The sequence below is a fragment of the Microcaecilia unicolor genome, chromosome 2, assembly GCF_901765095.1.
Source record: "Microcaecilia unicolor chromosome 2, aMicUni1.1, whole genome shotgun sequence".
In the NCBI taxonomy this organism is placed as follows: domain Eukaryota; kingdom Metazoa; phylum Chordata; class Amphibia; order Gymnophiona; family Siphonopidae; genus Microcaecilia; species Microcaecilia unicolor.
Window position 1 is genome coordinate 103,159,649 of NC_044032.1, and position 14,711 is coordinate 103,174,359.

At 42.5% G+C, this 14,711-nt stretch overlaps 1 protein-coding gene across 1 annotated transcript in view; it reads left to right on the forward strand.

The window, feature by feature from the left end:
- Nucleotides 1-541: 541 nt before the first annotated feature.
- Nucleotides 542-14,711, forward strand: part of ZSWIM6 (zinc finger SWIM-type containing 6) — a 338,014-nt gene continuing 323,844 nt past the window's right edge. The window contains exon 1 of the mRNA XM_030193168.1: nucleotides 542-1,142. Within this exon, the coding sequence (XP_030049028.1) occupies nucleotides 581-1,142 (562 nt within the window). The 5' untranslated portion in view covers nucleotides 542-580. The remainder of the gene's footprint in view (nucleotides 1,143-14,711) is intronic.

Below are 14,711 nucleotides of genomic sequence, written 5' to 3' on the forward strand. Positions count from 1 at the left end.
AGGCCTTTTCTCGTAAACGCCTTCCACTTAGTGCACATCACTCCGCCCCTGTTCGCATTGTGAATATCTTCCCTGACGTTTCGCTTTCTCAACTAATCCCCTGGCGTCCATTGCCCACCTGCCTACAGCAGCAACATCACTCCAGTCCATTGCCCTCCCGAATCCCACCCCAACAACTGCTCAGACTTTTATTCTGTCTATTTCGTTTAAAGTAATTTGCATAGACCCCGCCCCACTCCGTTTGTTTATCCTGTGACGCGAGGCAAATGAAAACGCCCCAACACTTCCCTACAAGGTTCGACAACTCTTACACCTACGAGCTCTCCGGTTGGTCTGGGAAGCTCGCCGCGCGCGCTCTCTGGCATGCGTGCTTTTCCCCACCCAGCTCCCACGAGCGCCCCTCACTTCTCAGGCCCGCGCACGCATGCGCTTTTCTGTACCGTCTCACGCGCACACGCCCCTCCTCCGCCCTTGCCCCACCTCCTCCCCCTTCCTTTCCCTTCCCCAGCGCCGAAGCTTCCTGCTTGTCCAGTTTATCTGGTGCAGCCACTTCCGCCGCCTAGCTAGAAGCGGTGCGATCATGGCGGAGCGCGGTCAGCAGCCTCCCGCTAAGCGGCTCTGCTGCAGACCCGGCTACGGCTCGGCTTGTAGGCCGGGCCAGCGGGTGGGGGGAGCGGCGTGTGGCGCGTCAGGCTCGGCTCTTGGGTCCGGCGGTAAAATGCAGAGCCCCGAGTCGCTGCTGGACATCGCGGCTCGCAAGGTGGCGGAGAAGTGGCCGTTCCAGCGGGTGGAGGAGCGCTTCGAGCGCATCCCAGAGCCGGTGCAGCGCAGGATCGTGTACTGGTCCTTCCCCCGCAGTGAGAGGGAGATCTGCATGTACTCGTCCTTCAACACGGGCGGCGAGGAGAGTGCCGCCGCTGGGCCGGGGACTATCGCAGCGGTGGCAGCGGCGGCTGCGGCAGGGGGCTCCGGTACAGCAGCTGCGGCGGCGGCGGCGGCTGCGGCGGCAGCTACGGCGGCGGTGGCCGCAGCTGGAGGAGGAGGTGGCGGCGCCGCGGAGAGTAACGACGAGACTCGACTGCCCTTCAGAAGGGGCATCGCTCTTCTGGAAAGCGGCTGCGTGGACAACGTCCTGCAAGTCGGTGAGTCCTCGGGAGGCACCGACGTGAGAAGGGGGGCGGAAATAAGAGGGCAGCTGAGAAAACAATAACACGGAGGGGTGGGTAATTCGCGACCGGATTCTCTAGCAAAGACCCACGGCTAGGGAGGGGCCCCGGGAGGAGGTGGTGGAGGGGGAAGAGAGAGAAGCGAGAGGAAATTAATGAGATTTCGGTGGCTGAACAAAGGCAGGAATTTAAAGGGCACAGCGAGGAGGAGGAGGAGGGGGATCTGCAGGCAGACAATGCAGCGCATACTTATCTATATTATATACGAACGTATGGCTGTGAGTGTGTGAGCGGTTTCCTGTTTGCTTCCCGTTGTAAGCCCCTGGATTATACTTCCCCCCCCCCCCTCCGGATTTTATGATTTTATTTTGTTTTTGAAAGCCGGATCGGAGTACAGTGGGGCTCTTCCTGTCCCAGCCCGGCCCGACAGGGTATCTTTGGGTTGGGGGAGGGGGCGATGCCTACCTTTTATGCTGCTGCTCCTCTCCTGGGGGGGGGGGGGGAGGTAATGCTACTCCCCCCCTCCGGACGTCAGCGGTTGTGGGAAGCCCACCCCTTCCCAGGTCAGTTCTTATTATTTCTGTTGTGCGTTCTTCCCTCCCCCGCCCCAAATTTGCTTTATTCTCATCAGCAATATTTCCAATTGTTCCCCGCCTGTGAGGCGGAAAGAGAGGGGGGGAGTGCTTTCATTTTCTGCTCAGCTGTGTCCTAGGGAGCTCTCCCTCCTATCCATTCCCATTGCCTCTGAAGCAAGTAGCGTGAGAAGCAATGTCAGGGCTTTGGCATTTGTTTAATTTTATAATAAAAACTTCTGCGGGTGAGGTTTCTTGCTGGAAGCAGGGCTCGAGCTCCTCTTATTTAGCTGCTGTTTGCCAATTGCGCATATCAAATAGCCGTCAGGCATTCCCATTGAGAAGCTGGCACTTTGTTCTCATTTTCATGTTTATTTGTGTCTTTTCAGTTTTCTGTCACCCTCCGAAAGGAAGCCATACAAAAGAGGCTTTTTAGTTCTTTTCAGTGCTCGTTAAGTAGGAAAGGTTTGACAAAGGCAGGAAGGCTGGCGATTTAAAGCTGCAGCGCACGGTTTTGCGCAACAGACCTTGGCTATTTTTCTTTTTGAAAATAATAAAAAAAAAAAACAAATTTAAAAAATAAAAACGTTGCAGCTGAGGGAGGAGGACGGGTTGTGGTTTGCTGCTGTGGCATACTGTCTCACTTCCTCTGAAAAGGATGATCCAGGCAGTGAGGATGAAGGAAAAGATCTGATTCCATTTGTCTTCCTTCTCATCCCCTGAAACCTTTTAGGATTGATAAGTCTCCTCTTGGCACCAAATGGCCTCATGGGTTATGTTGCCTTTCACACATTTGTTTAGTTGCTTTTTATTTATTTTTCTTTTGCAAATTTTCCCCCTCTTTTGGAGAGAGATCAAAATGTGTTTTAATCCTGTCTGCGGTTCATTTGAATTCTAATGCAATCCGCAAACGTGATTTTCTGCATGATCATTTATTTTCTGAAGCTAGGCAGTGTTGCTTTATCTGGGCTCTGTGCCTTTCTCCTTTGCCTGGGGGAGGGGGGATTCTGCTTTGAGGCCATCTAACCCCTTTTTGATCTCATTAACATTCTTGTAGGTTTACTTTGGATTTTCTGTCGGTTTCAAAAGGCTCAGACATATCTTTGATTCCCAGTAGTGGCAAATGAAAATTGCTTTTTTATTTTGCATCTTTCTTTTGTTGGCAGTGGTGGAGCATGTTTTTTTTTTCTTTTTCTTTTTTTTGGGTTTGTGCTTGACTATGCTTGCAAGCAATGAGGAATGACAGGAGCACACACAGGGAGGGTTTCTTGGCTGATTGCATTTAAGCCAGGAATTCACTGTGAAAATAATGCCAAGGGGCAATAAATAAAAGATGCAATCTTCTCTAGGAGACAAACACCCAATCTTTTACTACCTCCAGTAACAGAGGAGGCCTCTAGAACTAGCTGTGAAAGAAAATAGTAACTTTTTATGCACTGCAAAGAGGGTGGGAGCATTGAGTAATGTTGGTGAGGGTTGGTGTGAAGAAAGAGATAGATCTTGGAGACCATTGAAGGTTTCCTTGGTGCCTTTGGGGCACACCCCCCCCCCCACACACACACACACAGCTAAAACAGTGCATGTCCTATTTTAAGCTTGCCTTGCTTATTTCTTTATAAATGTTTTCAAGTGTTTGAAATTAACTTCATTTTAATGGTAACTATAACTTTTGTCATTAACCAGGGGGAAAAAAAAGAATACATCAAACAAAAGCCCCTAGCTTTTGTAGAGGGAAGATGAGCTGTTTAGGGGTTAGAGTGATCAGGAGATCTCCTAGGTCAGAAGTTCAGTGCCCTTTGCTTCTGGCTCTGTGACCTCAGACAAGTCATTTACCCCCCCCCCCCCCCCCCCCAATTTCAGTTTTCAAGAGTTGTTTTTGAATCCAGGTTGTTTTCTTTCTGTCTTTCCCAGTCAACAAATCTTGATCTTATTCCTACCCTCCACCATCAGTGCAATATTTGAACAGGCATATTCTGAGTAATTTTTTACTTCCCATTCATTACTCATAAAGTACAATCAGTTGCTTTTAAAGATCCTCTCCCACCTCTCTAGAAAAGAAAAAAAGCATTTACAGGAGAGGCACCAGAGTGAGGTTCTCAGAAATATAGATACAGCTTAAAATTGTGACTTCTAAATGAGGCCTGCTGAAGCCTGTGAGGAGCAGAAGTGTAAAACTGTAAGGGTAGTTCCAATTCAAAGAGCTGTTTAGACAGTGGGTGGAATCAGGCTCAGCTAGCAGTAGAAATACCTTGAGGATCATGCTGTTGTGTTTAGAAGAGGGTGTATAAAATATTCTTTTGACAGAAACTGCAAATATGAGTTTAGAAAAGGGTGTATAAAATATTCTTTTGACAGAAACTGCAAATATGAGTTTAAAACGGTTTGTGAACAGAACCTTTTTGTAGATGTACTGTTAAATGAAAATGTCTCCAATATTTATGATGTTTGGCACAATTATTAAATGAACAGCATAAAAATATAAGAAATAAAGAATATTTATAGAAGGTAGATGACTACATTAAATATTCAACTTAATATGCATGGAAAGAATTCCACAGTGACTGCCCATAGTGAACTGCAGGGCCCTTTTACAAAGGTGTGCTGAAAAATGGCCTGCAATAGGGTAGATGCATGTTTTGGGTACGTGTAGAATCATTTTTCAGTGCACCTGTAAAAAAAAAAAATGCCTTTTTAAAATTTTTATTGAAAATGGACGTGTGGCAAAATGAAAATTGCCACGCATCCATTTTGGGTCTGAACCTTACCGCCAGCCATTGACCTAGCAGTAAGGTCTCGTATGGTAACCGGGCAGCAATGGTCTACATGTGTAGAATGACAATCACTGCCCGCACACCAGAAAATGAAAATATGTTCCGGCGCACCAAGCAGACGTGTGTCAAAAATGAAATTACTGCATTGGCCACACGGTAGCTGGGTGGTAACTTAAAATTGACACACATTGGGCGCGCTTAGGATCCTATGCGGCTTAGTAAAAGGGCCCCATAGTATCTAGTCCAGCTAATATGTATTATGCATCTGGGGAAAGTATTAGGGCTAGATTAGTTTTGTAATTTCATTTGTGTCCCTATTTGTACATACAGATTTAGAACAGGCACCTGAAAGCATAAAGTCATTGCATTTTGTAGTTTGAACAAAATTTGCACCTTTATGGCTTTTGAAACCCATGTAATTGATCTTGATTGTTTAGTTATTAAACTAAGAAACATGTTTTGTCTGTCCTGATGTGACCAAACATTGTAGTTCTTATACAGTTTGTCCAGAACTCTAAAGTCAGGTTAACCCATGTGTGTGTTGGAACAAAATTACTGCTTGTGAATGTTGAAAGAGCTTTTCTGTTACCATCTGCCTATAACCCCCTAGGTTGTAAAGTCATTTAATTTTCTCTCTGCAGGCTAAAACATTTGCATGTATTATGATGTCACAAGCTAAAAATTACAGCTTTTGCTGCAGACGTGAGTAGGAGGAGGCAGGGATGGGAGTTTTCTTGCTGTCTTCTGGATGTGAGGAAGTGGGAAGGAAAATGGCTGAACGCATGCATAATGCTTTTTCTCTTGGTGCCTTTGTGCTTTGGTTGAAATCCTATTGTTGCACTGCCTTAGATCTATTGCACTTTATCTTCAGTTTCAAGGAGGTGGAATCAGTTGCTTGTGAAGCTGCTTCCTCTAGTATAGTGTTAGATTACATATAGCAGAATTCCTAATTTGGGATTTGTTACTGGCAAGAATCACATGGATAGTCTTCTCTCAGCCTTTCTTTATGAATATTTGTTAAAGGCAGTGTTGTCTCTAGTGATCACTGTATATATTTTGAGCTGAATTTTTGCCTGATTTTAAAACTATTGTGTTTGGCTAATGAGTCAAAAACCACACCTTATTTTCCTGCAGAACTTTTCATATTAAATTTAGAAAATGCTAACTCTTTGTACAGTATGGAGACTAGTAGCTGTGATTGACTGGACCCTGTGTGAGCTTGACCTTGCTGTAGCACTTCTAGCAGTATAATATGTTCAAAAGTGGATTTGGTGGTGTGCAATGCAGTCTTCTTTCCCCCTCCCCCCTTCCTGTTTAGTACTTTCCTTTTTGTACTTGTCACTGGAAGCATGAATATACCCAGACAGGAAGGTGTGTATTCAGCACCTGTAGAATGTGATGGCAACATTACACCATTCAGTTGAAAAATAGAGGGTGATAGAGGAAGGGGAGGATTTGTCTGGCTAATGTTTTAACTGTTCCTTGTATAGCAGGGTTACTCGGGTGAGGGGATGGGCTGTATAATCTTTCATGTGTTACAGTAGATCCTACATGCAGCTAATGTTCTTGAGTGATTTAATATATGAAAAGTAGTTAATTCACTAAAACTTTGAATCATATATATATTTTTTGTATGTGTGGTCAATTTATCTTTTTATCCACTGAGACTGCTGAAGCACAACATTAGTGTGCCCAGTACAGTGCTGTTAGAGGGTCCCCCCCCCCCCTTTAGTATCTATGGTGTGGAGAATGTTTGTGCCCTAAAGGATGTAGAAAAAACTATGTACTTTTTATTGGGGGGGGGGGGGGGGGGGTGGCAGGTTTTACTACATCTTGTCCCTAAGTTTGTTTAATGTGAAATGTAATTAGGAATCCTCCAAGTTTGGCCATCAAGTGAAATGTTTATCATTACTGTTGGTCATTTGTGAAATGTTAACAGGTATGTATAAACATCTCAGGTCAGTGACCTGTGGATGGATATTTCCATCTTACAACTTGGATGTGTTTCGCCCATCAGTTCCTTTTTTTGGGAGGTAGGCAAGCTATCACAAACTCTTAGGGCCAGATGCACTAAACCTAACGAGCCCACAACTTGCATTTTAAACTGGTTCCAGGCAGTTTAAAACGCAAGTAGTTTACTGGGGGCATGCACTAAGAGCATTTTCCCTGTCACGGTAGCAGGCAACGAAAATGGAATGCAAATTATTCAAAAGCTATTATAATGAGCTGCACTACCGTTGCAGCCCATTATAATGAGATGCACTACCGTTTTTCCGATTCCCTTACCGTAGGAACCCTAACGGGAGGTCTGCACCTCTCGTGAGGGAATCGGAAAGGAAAAGGGCCCCCCAAAAAAGGTAAAAAAGAAAAAAAAAAAGCAGCAAGCGCATGTGAGGGGTGTCCTTTATGGACGTACTCTCCCTGCGCTTGTGAGGGACGTCTTTTTTTTTTTTTTTCTCCGTTTTTCGCTCTGCTGGCGCTCGTGACTGAGGCGGGTTTTTCCCCCCTTTCTATTTTGTCTTCGCCGCGCCACTTACCACTCCACAGCAAAATTTTTCTATTTTCCTCGGTTGCTGGAGAATCAGGACGTCCCTTTCGTTTATGCACCTCTTCCTGGTCTCTTCAGCCAATCAGAGCGCGTTTAGCTGACACCAGCCAGCTAAACGTGCTTTGATTGGCTGAAGAGACCAGGAAGAGGTGCATAATCGAAAGGGATGTCCCGATTCTCCGACTGGCAACTGAGGAAAATAGCGAATGCAAGTGAGCTACAATGAGTAGCTCATTTGCATTCCCTATCGTTGATGCATTCCCGTTCCCTACCGATTCGCTATGGAATCGATAGGGAACGGGAATTACCAAGGACTTTAATGCATCTGGCTCTTACACTTAATGACTTCTTTTCTTGAGACTGTAACAGGCCTTTTGGGACTCCAGCCAGCACATGGCAATTAGTGTGAACTTTGATGGCAGTTTTAGTAGCCATCATAAATAGCCTGAGCAGAGGGATCAAAGTTCAAATTGACTCTGAAAATGCTACCTTTTGCCCCTTTGGTTTACCAGTGGTGTAGACTGAAGCCACAGTTTGCTGTGTAGGTAAACAGATGCTTTCTGTTTTTTTTTGTTGGTGTCATGAAGAAATTAGCGAAAACAAGTTAAAGCCATTAAACACAAGTATGTTTGGTTTTAGATATTAGTACCACATGAATATTGCTACAGTGTTCAGTAGGTTTTTTGTTTCATTTTTTTTGGGAGGGGGTGGCAGCTCAGTGACCCCTCAAAATCAAATTACCTTATAGTGTTCTGTTAAAGGTTATAAGGTGAATAGAAAAAAACTAAAGGTTGCACAGCCTAAGGTTACATTCCTGGGCCACGAAATTGGTGCCCAGCAGCGAACTCTTGGTTCTGAAACCCTGTCTCATATTTCTAAATTTTGCCTGCCCACTAATGTTACTGAACTTAGAGCTGTCTTAGGCACTCATCTTTCAATGCCCATTATAGAATAGCATTTTGAGCACTGATTTTTGAGTGCCATTTACTGACTCTAGCCCTATATCTATAACTTGGCAGCTTAATTTAGAACTTCTTCTCTGCAGACTTAAATTAACCTGTTTATACAGATAGTGGCTGAGTATTGCCACTATCCATGTAGTTGTTTAATCTACCCTAAATCTGTCTTGGTGTTATCCAGATGCCACTGAGGCAGTGTTAGGGATTTTTGCTTGAAGCATACCCCTGATATATATATTTTTTTGTTGTTACATTTGTACCCCGCGCTTTCCCACTCATGGCAGGCTCAATGCGGCTTACATGGGGCAATGGAGGGTTAAGTGACTTGCCCAGAGTCACAAGGAGCTTGCCTGTGCCTGAAGTGGGAATTGAACTCAGTTCCCCAGGACCAAAGTCCACCACCCTAACCACTAGGCCACTCCTCCACTCCTTGAGGGCCATGAACAGGTCAGGTTTTCAGGGTATTGCTAATGAATATGCATAAAGGAGATCTACATGCAAGGAAGTAGTAGGTATACAAATCTCCTTTATTCATATTCATTAGGGATGCCTGGAATACACTTCCTGAGTCAGTACATCAAGTCTAGGCTAATGGCCTCATTTTTGAATCCGTTTTTAACTCTTAGCTCCTATTTATTCACTTAAGTACCCATTGGGTGGCAGAGCCGGTAGGGGAAGGCGGGGCTGGTGTTTGGGAGGTGGGGCTAGTACTGGGCAGACTTATACGGTCTGTGTCCTGACAATGACAGATACAAATCAAGGTAAGGTATACACAAAAAGTAGCACATATGAGTTTATCTTTTTGGGCAGACTGGATGGACTGTGCAGGTCTTTTTCTGCCCTCATCTACTATGTTACTGTGTTTTAACCATTCCCACCATAACTAATTTTCTTGTCCCTTATTTGTCTTGTTTGTCTTGATTAGGTCGTAAGCTCTGTCAAGCAGGGACTGCATCATGTGTTTAGTGTAGTAATGACCTTTTAGCATTAGGCGTGAAAACCATTTTATTGTATGGCTAGTGCCATAGAAAATCCACTGATAGCCACCCCAAAAAGTGTGGTGTTTTTCTTGTTGTTCTTGTAGGTCTGAATATTTGGCCCTAAATGTTTAAATGGGAAGAAATCTTAATATTTTTGTGGCATGAGTCAAGGAACCCCTTGAGTCAGCTGAGTCAGCCTGCAGCTGACTTCAAGGTTTCCATTTCCTAGTGTGGTGCACAATTTCCCACACAGTTTTGAAATGCTATTGACCAGCCCAGGAAGCTTGCAGCTATGTTGTGGGAGGTGATCAGTGGGGGTGGGAAGGAAGGGATAATTTAGGCACAGGAGCCAAAGGGGTTAGTGGGTAGATCCAAAGGGGCTCATCAGGGTGTTTATACTGGTGACTAAACAGCTTAAAAAAAAATCTTTACCCTAAACCTTCTATGTTCAATTAAGTAGCTGTGTAATATTTATGAGAACAGGAGCAAAACTATCAAACATTACTAATGGTAGCATGCCACTCTACAGGATAAGTGTAGAGCTGAAGTTTCAAGAGTTAGCCATGGGTATGGAATAGAAACATCTTTTAAAAGAATTATCCTGTGTCTTTTTAGTATACTAGCCAAACCTGAGCTGAATTTTGATGTAGTCCAGTTAGTGGTTCTCAACCAGCCAGTTTGATTTTTAGGATTTCTACAGTGAATTTACATGAGAGACTTGGTCAATGCACTGTTTCCATTGTATGTGGGCCTATATCATGCATAATCATTGTAGATATTCTGAAAACTGGACCAGATCTCATTGATAACTTTGCATGAAGTGCAATCTAATTCTCTTGTCTTGTAATAAAACATTGCTGTTTGTAGCTGTAGGGGGTGCTGGTCTCCAGCCCAAATAATTGCTTGTGTCATGATTTTAGATGAGGGGTGTTTAAATCCAATCAGTGATGATTCTTTAATAGCTACAAAAATATTAAACGTTTGCATATTTCTTACAAAAGGCATATATGTGTTTCATGAAAAGAAGATCACCATATTTTTGTGTATGTACCCCACATACCATGGAAAATCATATTTTTGTAAAGGTATTTTGTATAGCCTGCATTGTTTGTATGTAGTCTGAGATATACCTTGAAATCAGGACTCACTTAAACATTCTTCCCTATTTCCTTATAACTTCCTGGGAAATCTAGTCCAGTTAGTGCTCATTGCTGACTCCTGTTTTTTTTTTTTTTTTTTTTTTTACCTGTCCAGCATGACAGGTAAAAAATGTAGGAGGAACTACATTTCAGAAAGTCTCTCTGCCTGTTGAAAGGTCATGGTTCTGATGGGTGCTATACAGTTTGTTGAACTGTATTCCAGGTGTACATAACTGTTCTTCAGGAGTCTTCATTCGTCCTGAGTTTTCTCCCTTAAGAGCAGTTGCCTTGCTCTAGCTTTCGCCTCCCAATTCACATTTTCCTTTTATACTGGCTAGAGCAGGGGTGGGCAACTTTTTATATACAGAGGGCCCTGTGTACTAGCCTTAGAGGGCTGCAACATTGTGTTGTTTGAACCTGAAATGTGATAAGTAAAAAATTAAATTTAAAATGATGGAAACAAACTGCCAGAGTGGCTATTCTGAAAATATGTGTGAAATACAGTATTTAAAAACAAAACAAAACCCCAAACTCTGGTTAATGAAAGTTTCTGTATATACTTAGGTGGCTTGCATTTGTTGTAAACCCCTGGGCTAAAGTAAAGATGCCATGGGCTAAGGGGTGGTGGGAATAATATAAGCACACAGTGAGAGCATGCTGTGGGTACTGTGGTTCTCTTGCCGCTGCCTACTCCCTCCCCCCCCCCCCCCCATGCCTCTTTTTGTAAACCATGTACATGGGAGGGAGTGGAAGAGCAGCTGCAGGGATGGGCAGTGCATGCTATGTGGTAGATGAGATGTCTTGAACTGTATGACTTTTCCAGTTTACCACAGTTCCTCCTCCTCCAGAGCCATTAACCAAACTAGCATGGCTAGATACTCCAGTTATGAAATATCAATGCATTCTGAACTTCAAGTACTGACTGGCACTTGAAGTCAGAGAACTGAAGAAAATCATAGTTTCTCATGGTTTGTGGGGTGGGGTGGAGGGGAGTGGAGTAGGCAGTAAAAGTTGTACAGGTGGGGTTGCCTATGTGTGTTCATAAAAATACTAGCAGGAATAGTAGTTAGGTTAAAGCTGTGGACATTTATACCCTAACATTTTAACACCTACAGGTATAAAAACTACTTTCTGTTTGCACCTATTTTATAAAATATACAGGTAATAAATAGAAATAAAACAAAACAGAATAGAAAAGAAAATAAGATGATGCCCTTTTTTATTGGCCTAACGTATTTTTTCTAGGTTTTGTTTTATTTCTATTTATTACCTTTAAAAGTGGACTAACACCGCTACCTCTTCACTTTACTTTAAAATATACACAAACTGATTTTTCTCAGCTCTATCCCCTGAACACAACTACTCTGAAATCACATATAAGTATGTGCTTACCCCTCCGAAGGGGCACCACCTTGTAGTAGTGGAGGGGCTTCTGTGTTTCAATGACTCAGAGGGCTGTGCTGAAGGCTTACCCATATCAGACACGCCTCTGAGGAGAAACTAGACAGAGTGTCTCAAACTAGGGAGAGTGGAAAGATGGTGACCTGAAGCTCGTACGCTCAACGGCCCAGCTGTCCTCTGAAGTTCTGTCTTTGTTTACTTGAAATTTCCTCTCTGCATTTGCAGTTACCTTAACTGAGAGGAAGGGGACAATGGGGGGTCAGCTGCCGATGACCAGCGTTTTGTCCCCTGTGCAGCAAGTGTGGGACCGCTGCGTGACGAGCTGCCCACAGATGATTGGGTTGATGAGTCCTTTGATTAGCGCTGGCGAAGGAGCGTCGATGCTCTTGGACCTGGAAACAGCTTCATTGCTCTTGATTCATTTAACCACCATGTCCCAAGGAGTGGAGGAGTGAGTTAGGAGTGTATGCTGAAACGGAAGTCGTTTACAGCTGAACCCGTGTTGGCGGTGCCACTCCTAAACCCGTAAGAGCTATCAGCTTGGAGTTTTTGGCTCCCGTGGAGGTTACATTGAATATCATCTGGAAGGCGCTCCAGGACCTAACGGTGATAGTAAATAATTTTGCTTCAGATATAATCTTATTAGGGAGCCACATGGATAATCGAATCGAATCCTTTGAGAATGAAAAATTGATACAGCAAATGAAGTTCTACAGGAGTAGGAAACGGTTAAGATTTTGAAAATGATAATCGACCAGAAAAATTTGAACAAAATGAATATTATTACAGATGATTAATATCAAGATTGTTGTTTTCCCAGAGTTCCTGGTATGACTCCTAAAGTTTTTTCCTCTGAAATGATTCCTCTTAGTACATTAATTCAAAAGGAGTGAAGCCTGTGAAACTGGGATTACCTTAATCAGAGGGAATTGGATTAGAGATTCAAGTGTTTGTATTGTTAAATGATTTCTGGTTTTAAAAGAGAAAAAAATGAAATCAGGTGTATTATTTCCACTAATATTGGACAATAAGTATGTTTCCAACGAAATTAATTGGCTATACACAGTCTTGGGTCTGAAGAAGCCAACCAGACGATCAATGTGGAATAATGATGCAGATACATAATAACTGGGGATAATTAGGTTAACATAGGTTAACACCACGTTTTCTTTGTTTACTGTTGTTTAATTGATCTCCTTGTCTTGTTTCACTCTCCCTATTTATTTTGTGGTCTAAGAAAGAGAAAGATTGTATATAGTTCATTTATCTAGTTGAGATTTTCTTCTAATATTGTATTAATGTACAGTCATCTCTGTATTACTGTTTGCAAGTGACCCTTGTAAAATGAAAAATTATAAATGATTTAAAAAAGTATGTGCTTAATTGCACTCAATATACTTCTGCATGATGTGAGGTAGGCTTTATAAGAGGCCTTGTATGTGCGCACACTGATACATATGCATGAAAATCGCTTAGAATTACCTTAGTGTCGATGTAAAAATGACAAATTTACTTTTAATCCAGAAGAATAATCTGCAGTACATTTGACTAGTGTTTGATGAGTTCTGCCTTCATAAACATGGCAAAAAAAAAGTGTACCTTGTATGGTTTATATGGTTCTTCTGTAATGCACACCTGTTTGAATGATGATTGTGTAATGGACTTCCACCTATCCTACCTCCAGATTCCCCCTACCCCCAGCCTTTCTTGGGGAGGAGGCAGTAAGAGAGGTGTGTTTTTTTCCACTGCACTCATTTGTTGAGATGGTCTGACATTAATTGGAAAGATACGGTCCACTCTGTCAAAGTTAAAAACTCATGGCATTGAAGCTGGTTGATCAGATAAATCGGAATCTCATTTACTGAATTAATGTTCTGAAAATCCAGGTAATTTACCTCTTATCCCATAGTATTTAGCAACTGGTCTGTTCATATAAACCATCTTTTATTGTTAATTGGTGTCATACCCTGATGCAGCAGTGACCAGTCTAAAATTATGTAAAGGAAGATGGCATGTACAGTGAAACTTCACAGAAATGGATGCTTTTAGGCTGACTATCTCCTTTATCCCTACTTGCTGTTTATTTAGTAGACAAGTTTAATACTTTTTTTCCATTGATTTTGTCTAGAGATAAACACAAGTAATCTGTGTATGTACCTTTATTGCATGCCAGATTCACTGCGTAACTGGTTTTGGGGGCAGTTTCTCCAAATGGGTTATTTTTGCGCATAGCATGACAGTAATGAACCTCGCACCTAAGCCAGGTATGTGAGGTTTTGGCTATATTGATCATGTTCTAGTAGATTCTGGATATTTGCTGGCAATGTAAAAATAAAGAATAAAGCAATGTACTGATATCCAAATGCCAGATGCTTATCAGTTCATAAATAATCCTTGAGAAGTGGAATGTTTTTAAAACGTATATTTTCCAAGACCACCTCATATTTAGTATGAGATGGTTTACAGCACTTTTTCAGGTGTTAGCCCCTTCCCCCAGTAGCTTAGAGTGTAAATGGTCATGCTATCCACGGTACTTGTAAGCATGGCTCACCAAAAAAAAGTCACCCTTTCTTGGAATTTGATACTTTAAAATATGAGTTAAATGGTCTCGTAAACCTGATGAACCTGAACTAAATTTTCTTTGTAGATCTTCTGAAATTTTCATTTTGATTTTAGCATGATGTTTGTTAGAACTTTCTATACCACTTTACTGTTGAAACAGGCCAAGACGGTGTACAGCCAAAAAATGAAATAGAAAAAGAACTCTACAATCAAATAGGATGGCAGCATGCCTGTCGGGACAGATCAAAACAGTTTATACACAGCTTTCTTTGTGGTGAAGGCCAAACTCAAAACCTTTGGAAATTCTGCCTTTATATAAAAGGTCCAAAACTGAGTTGTGCAGATCTACTGTACAGGGTGGTTAGCTCGTAACCCACTTATTTATACATCTGATTCTGACTAGCCAAGGAAACTAGGGATTTGATTACTATTTCACACACTGATTCTGTACACAACGATGGAATGAATTACCAACCACTATAAGAAAAACACGTGACTTGATGACCTTCCGGAAACTACTGAAGACGTGTTCAAAAAAAGCGTACAAAATGGATCCCTCATAACGATCTGACTCCTAAACTACACCACACACAATTTTATATTGGAACTCTTT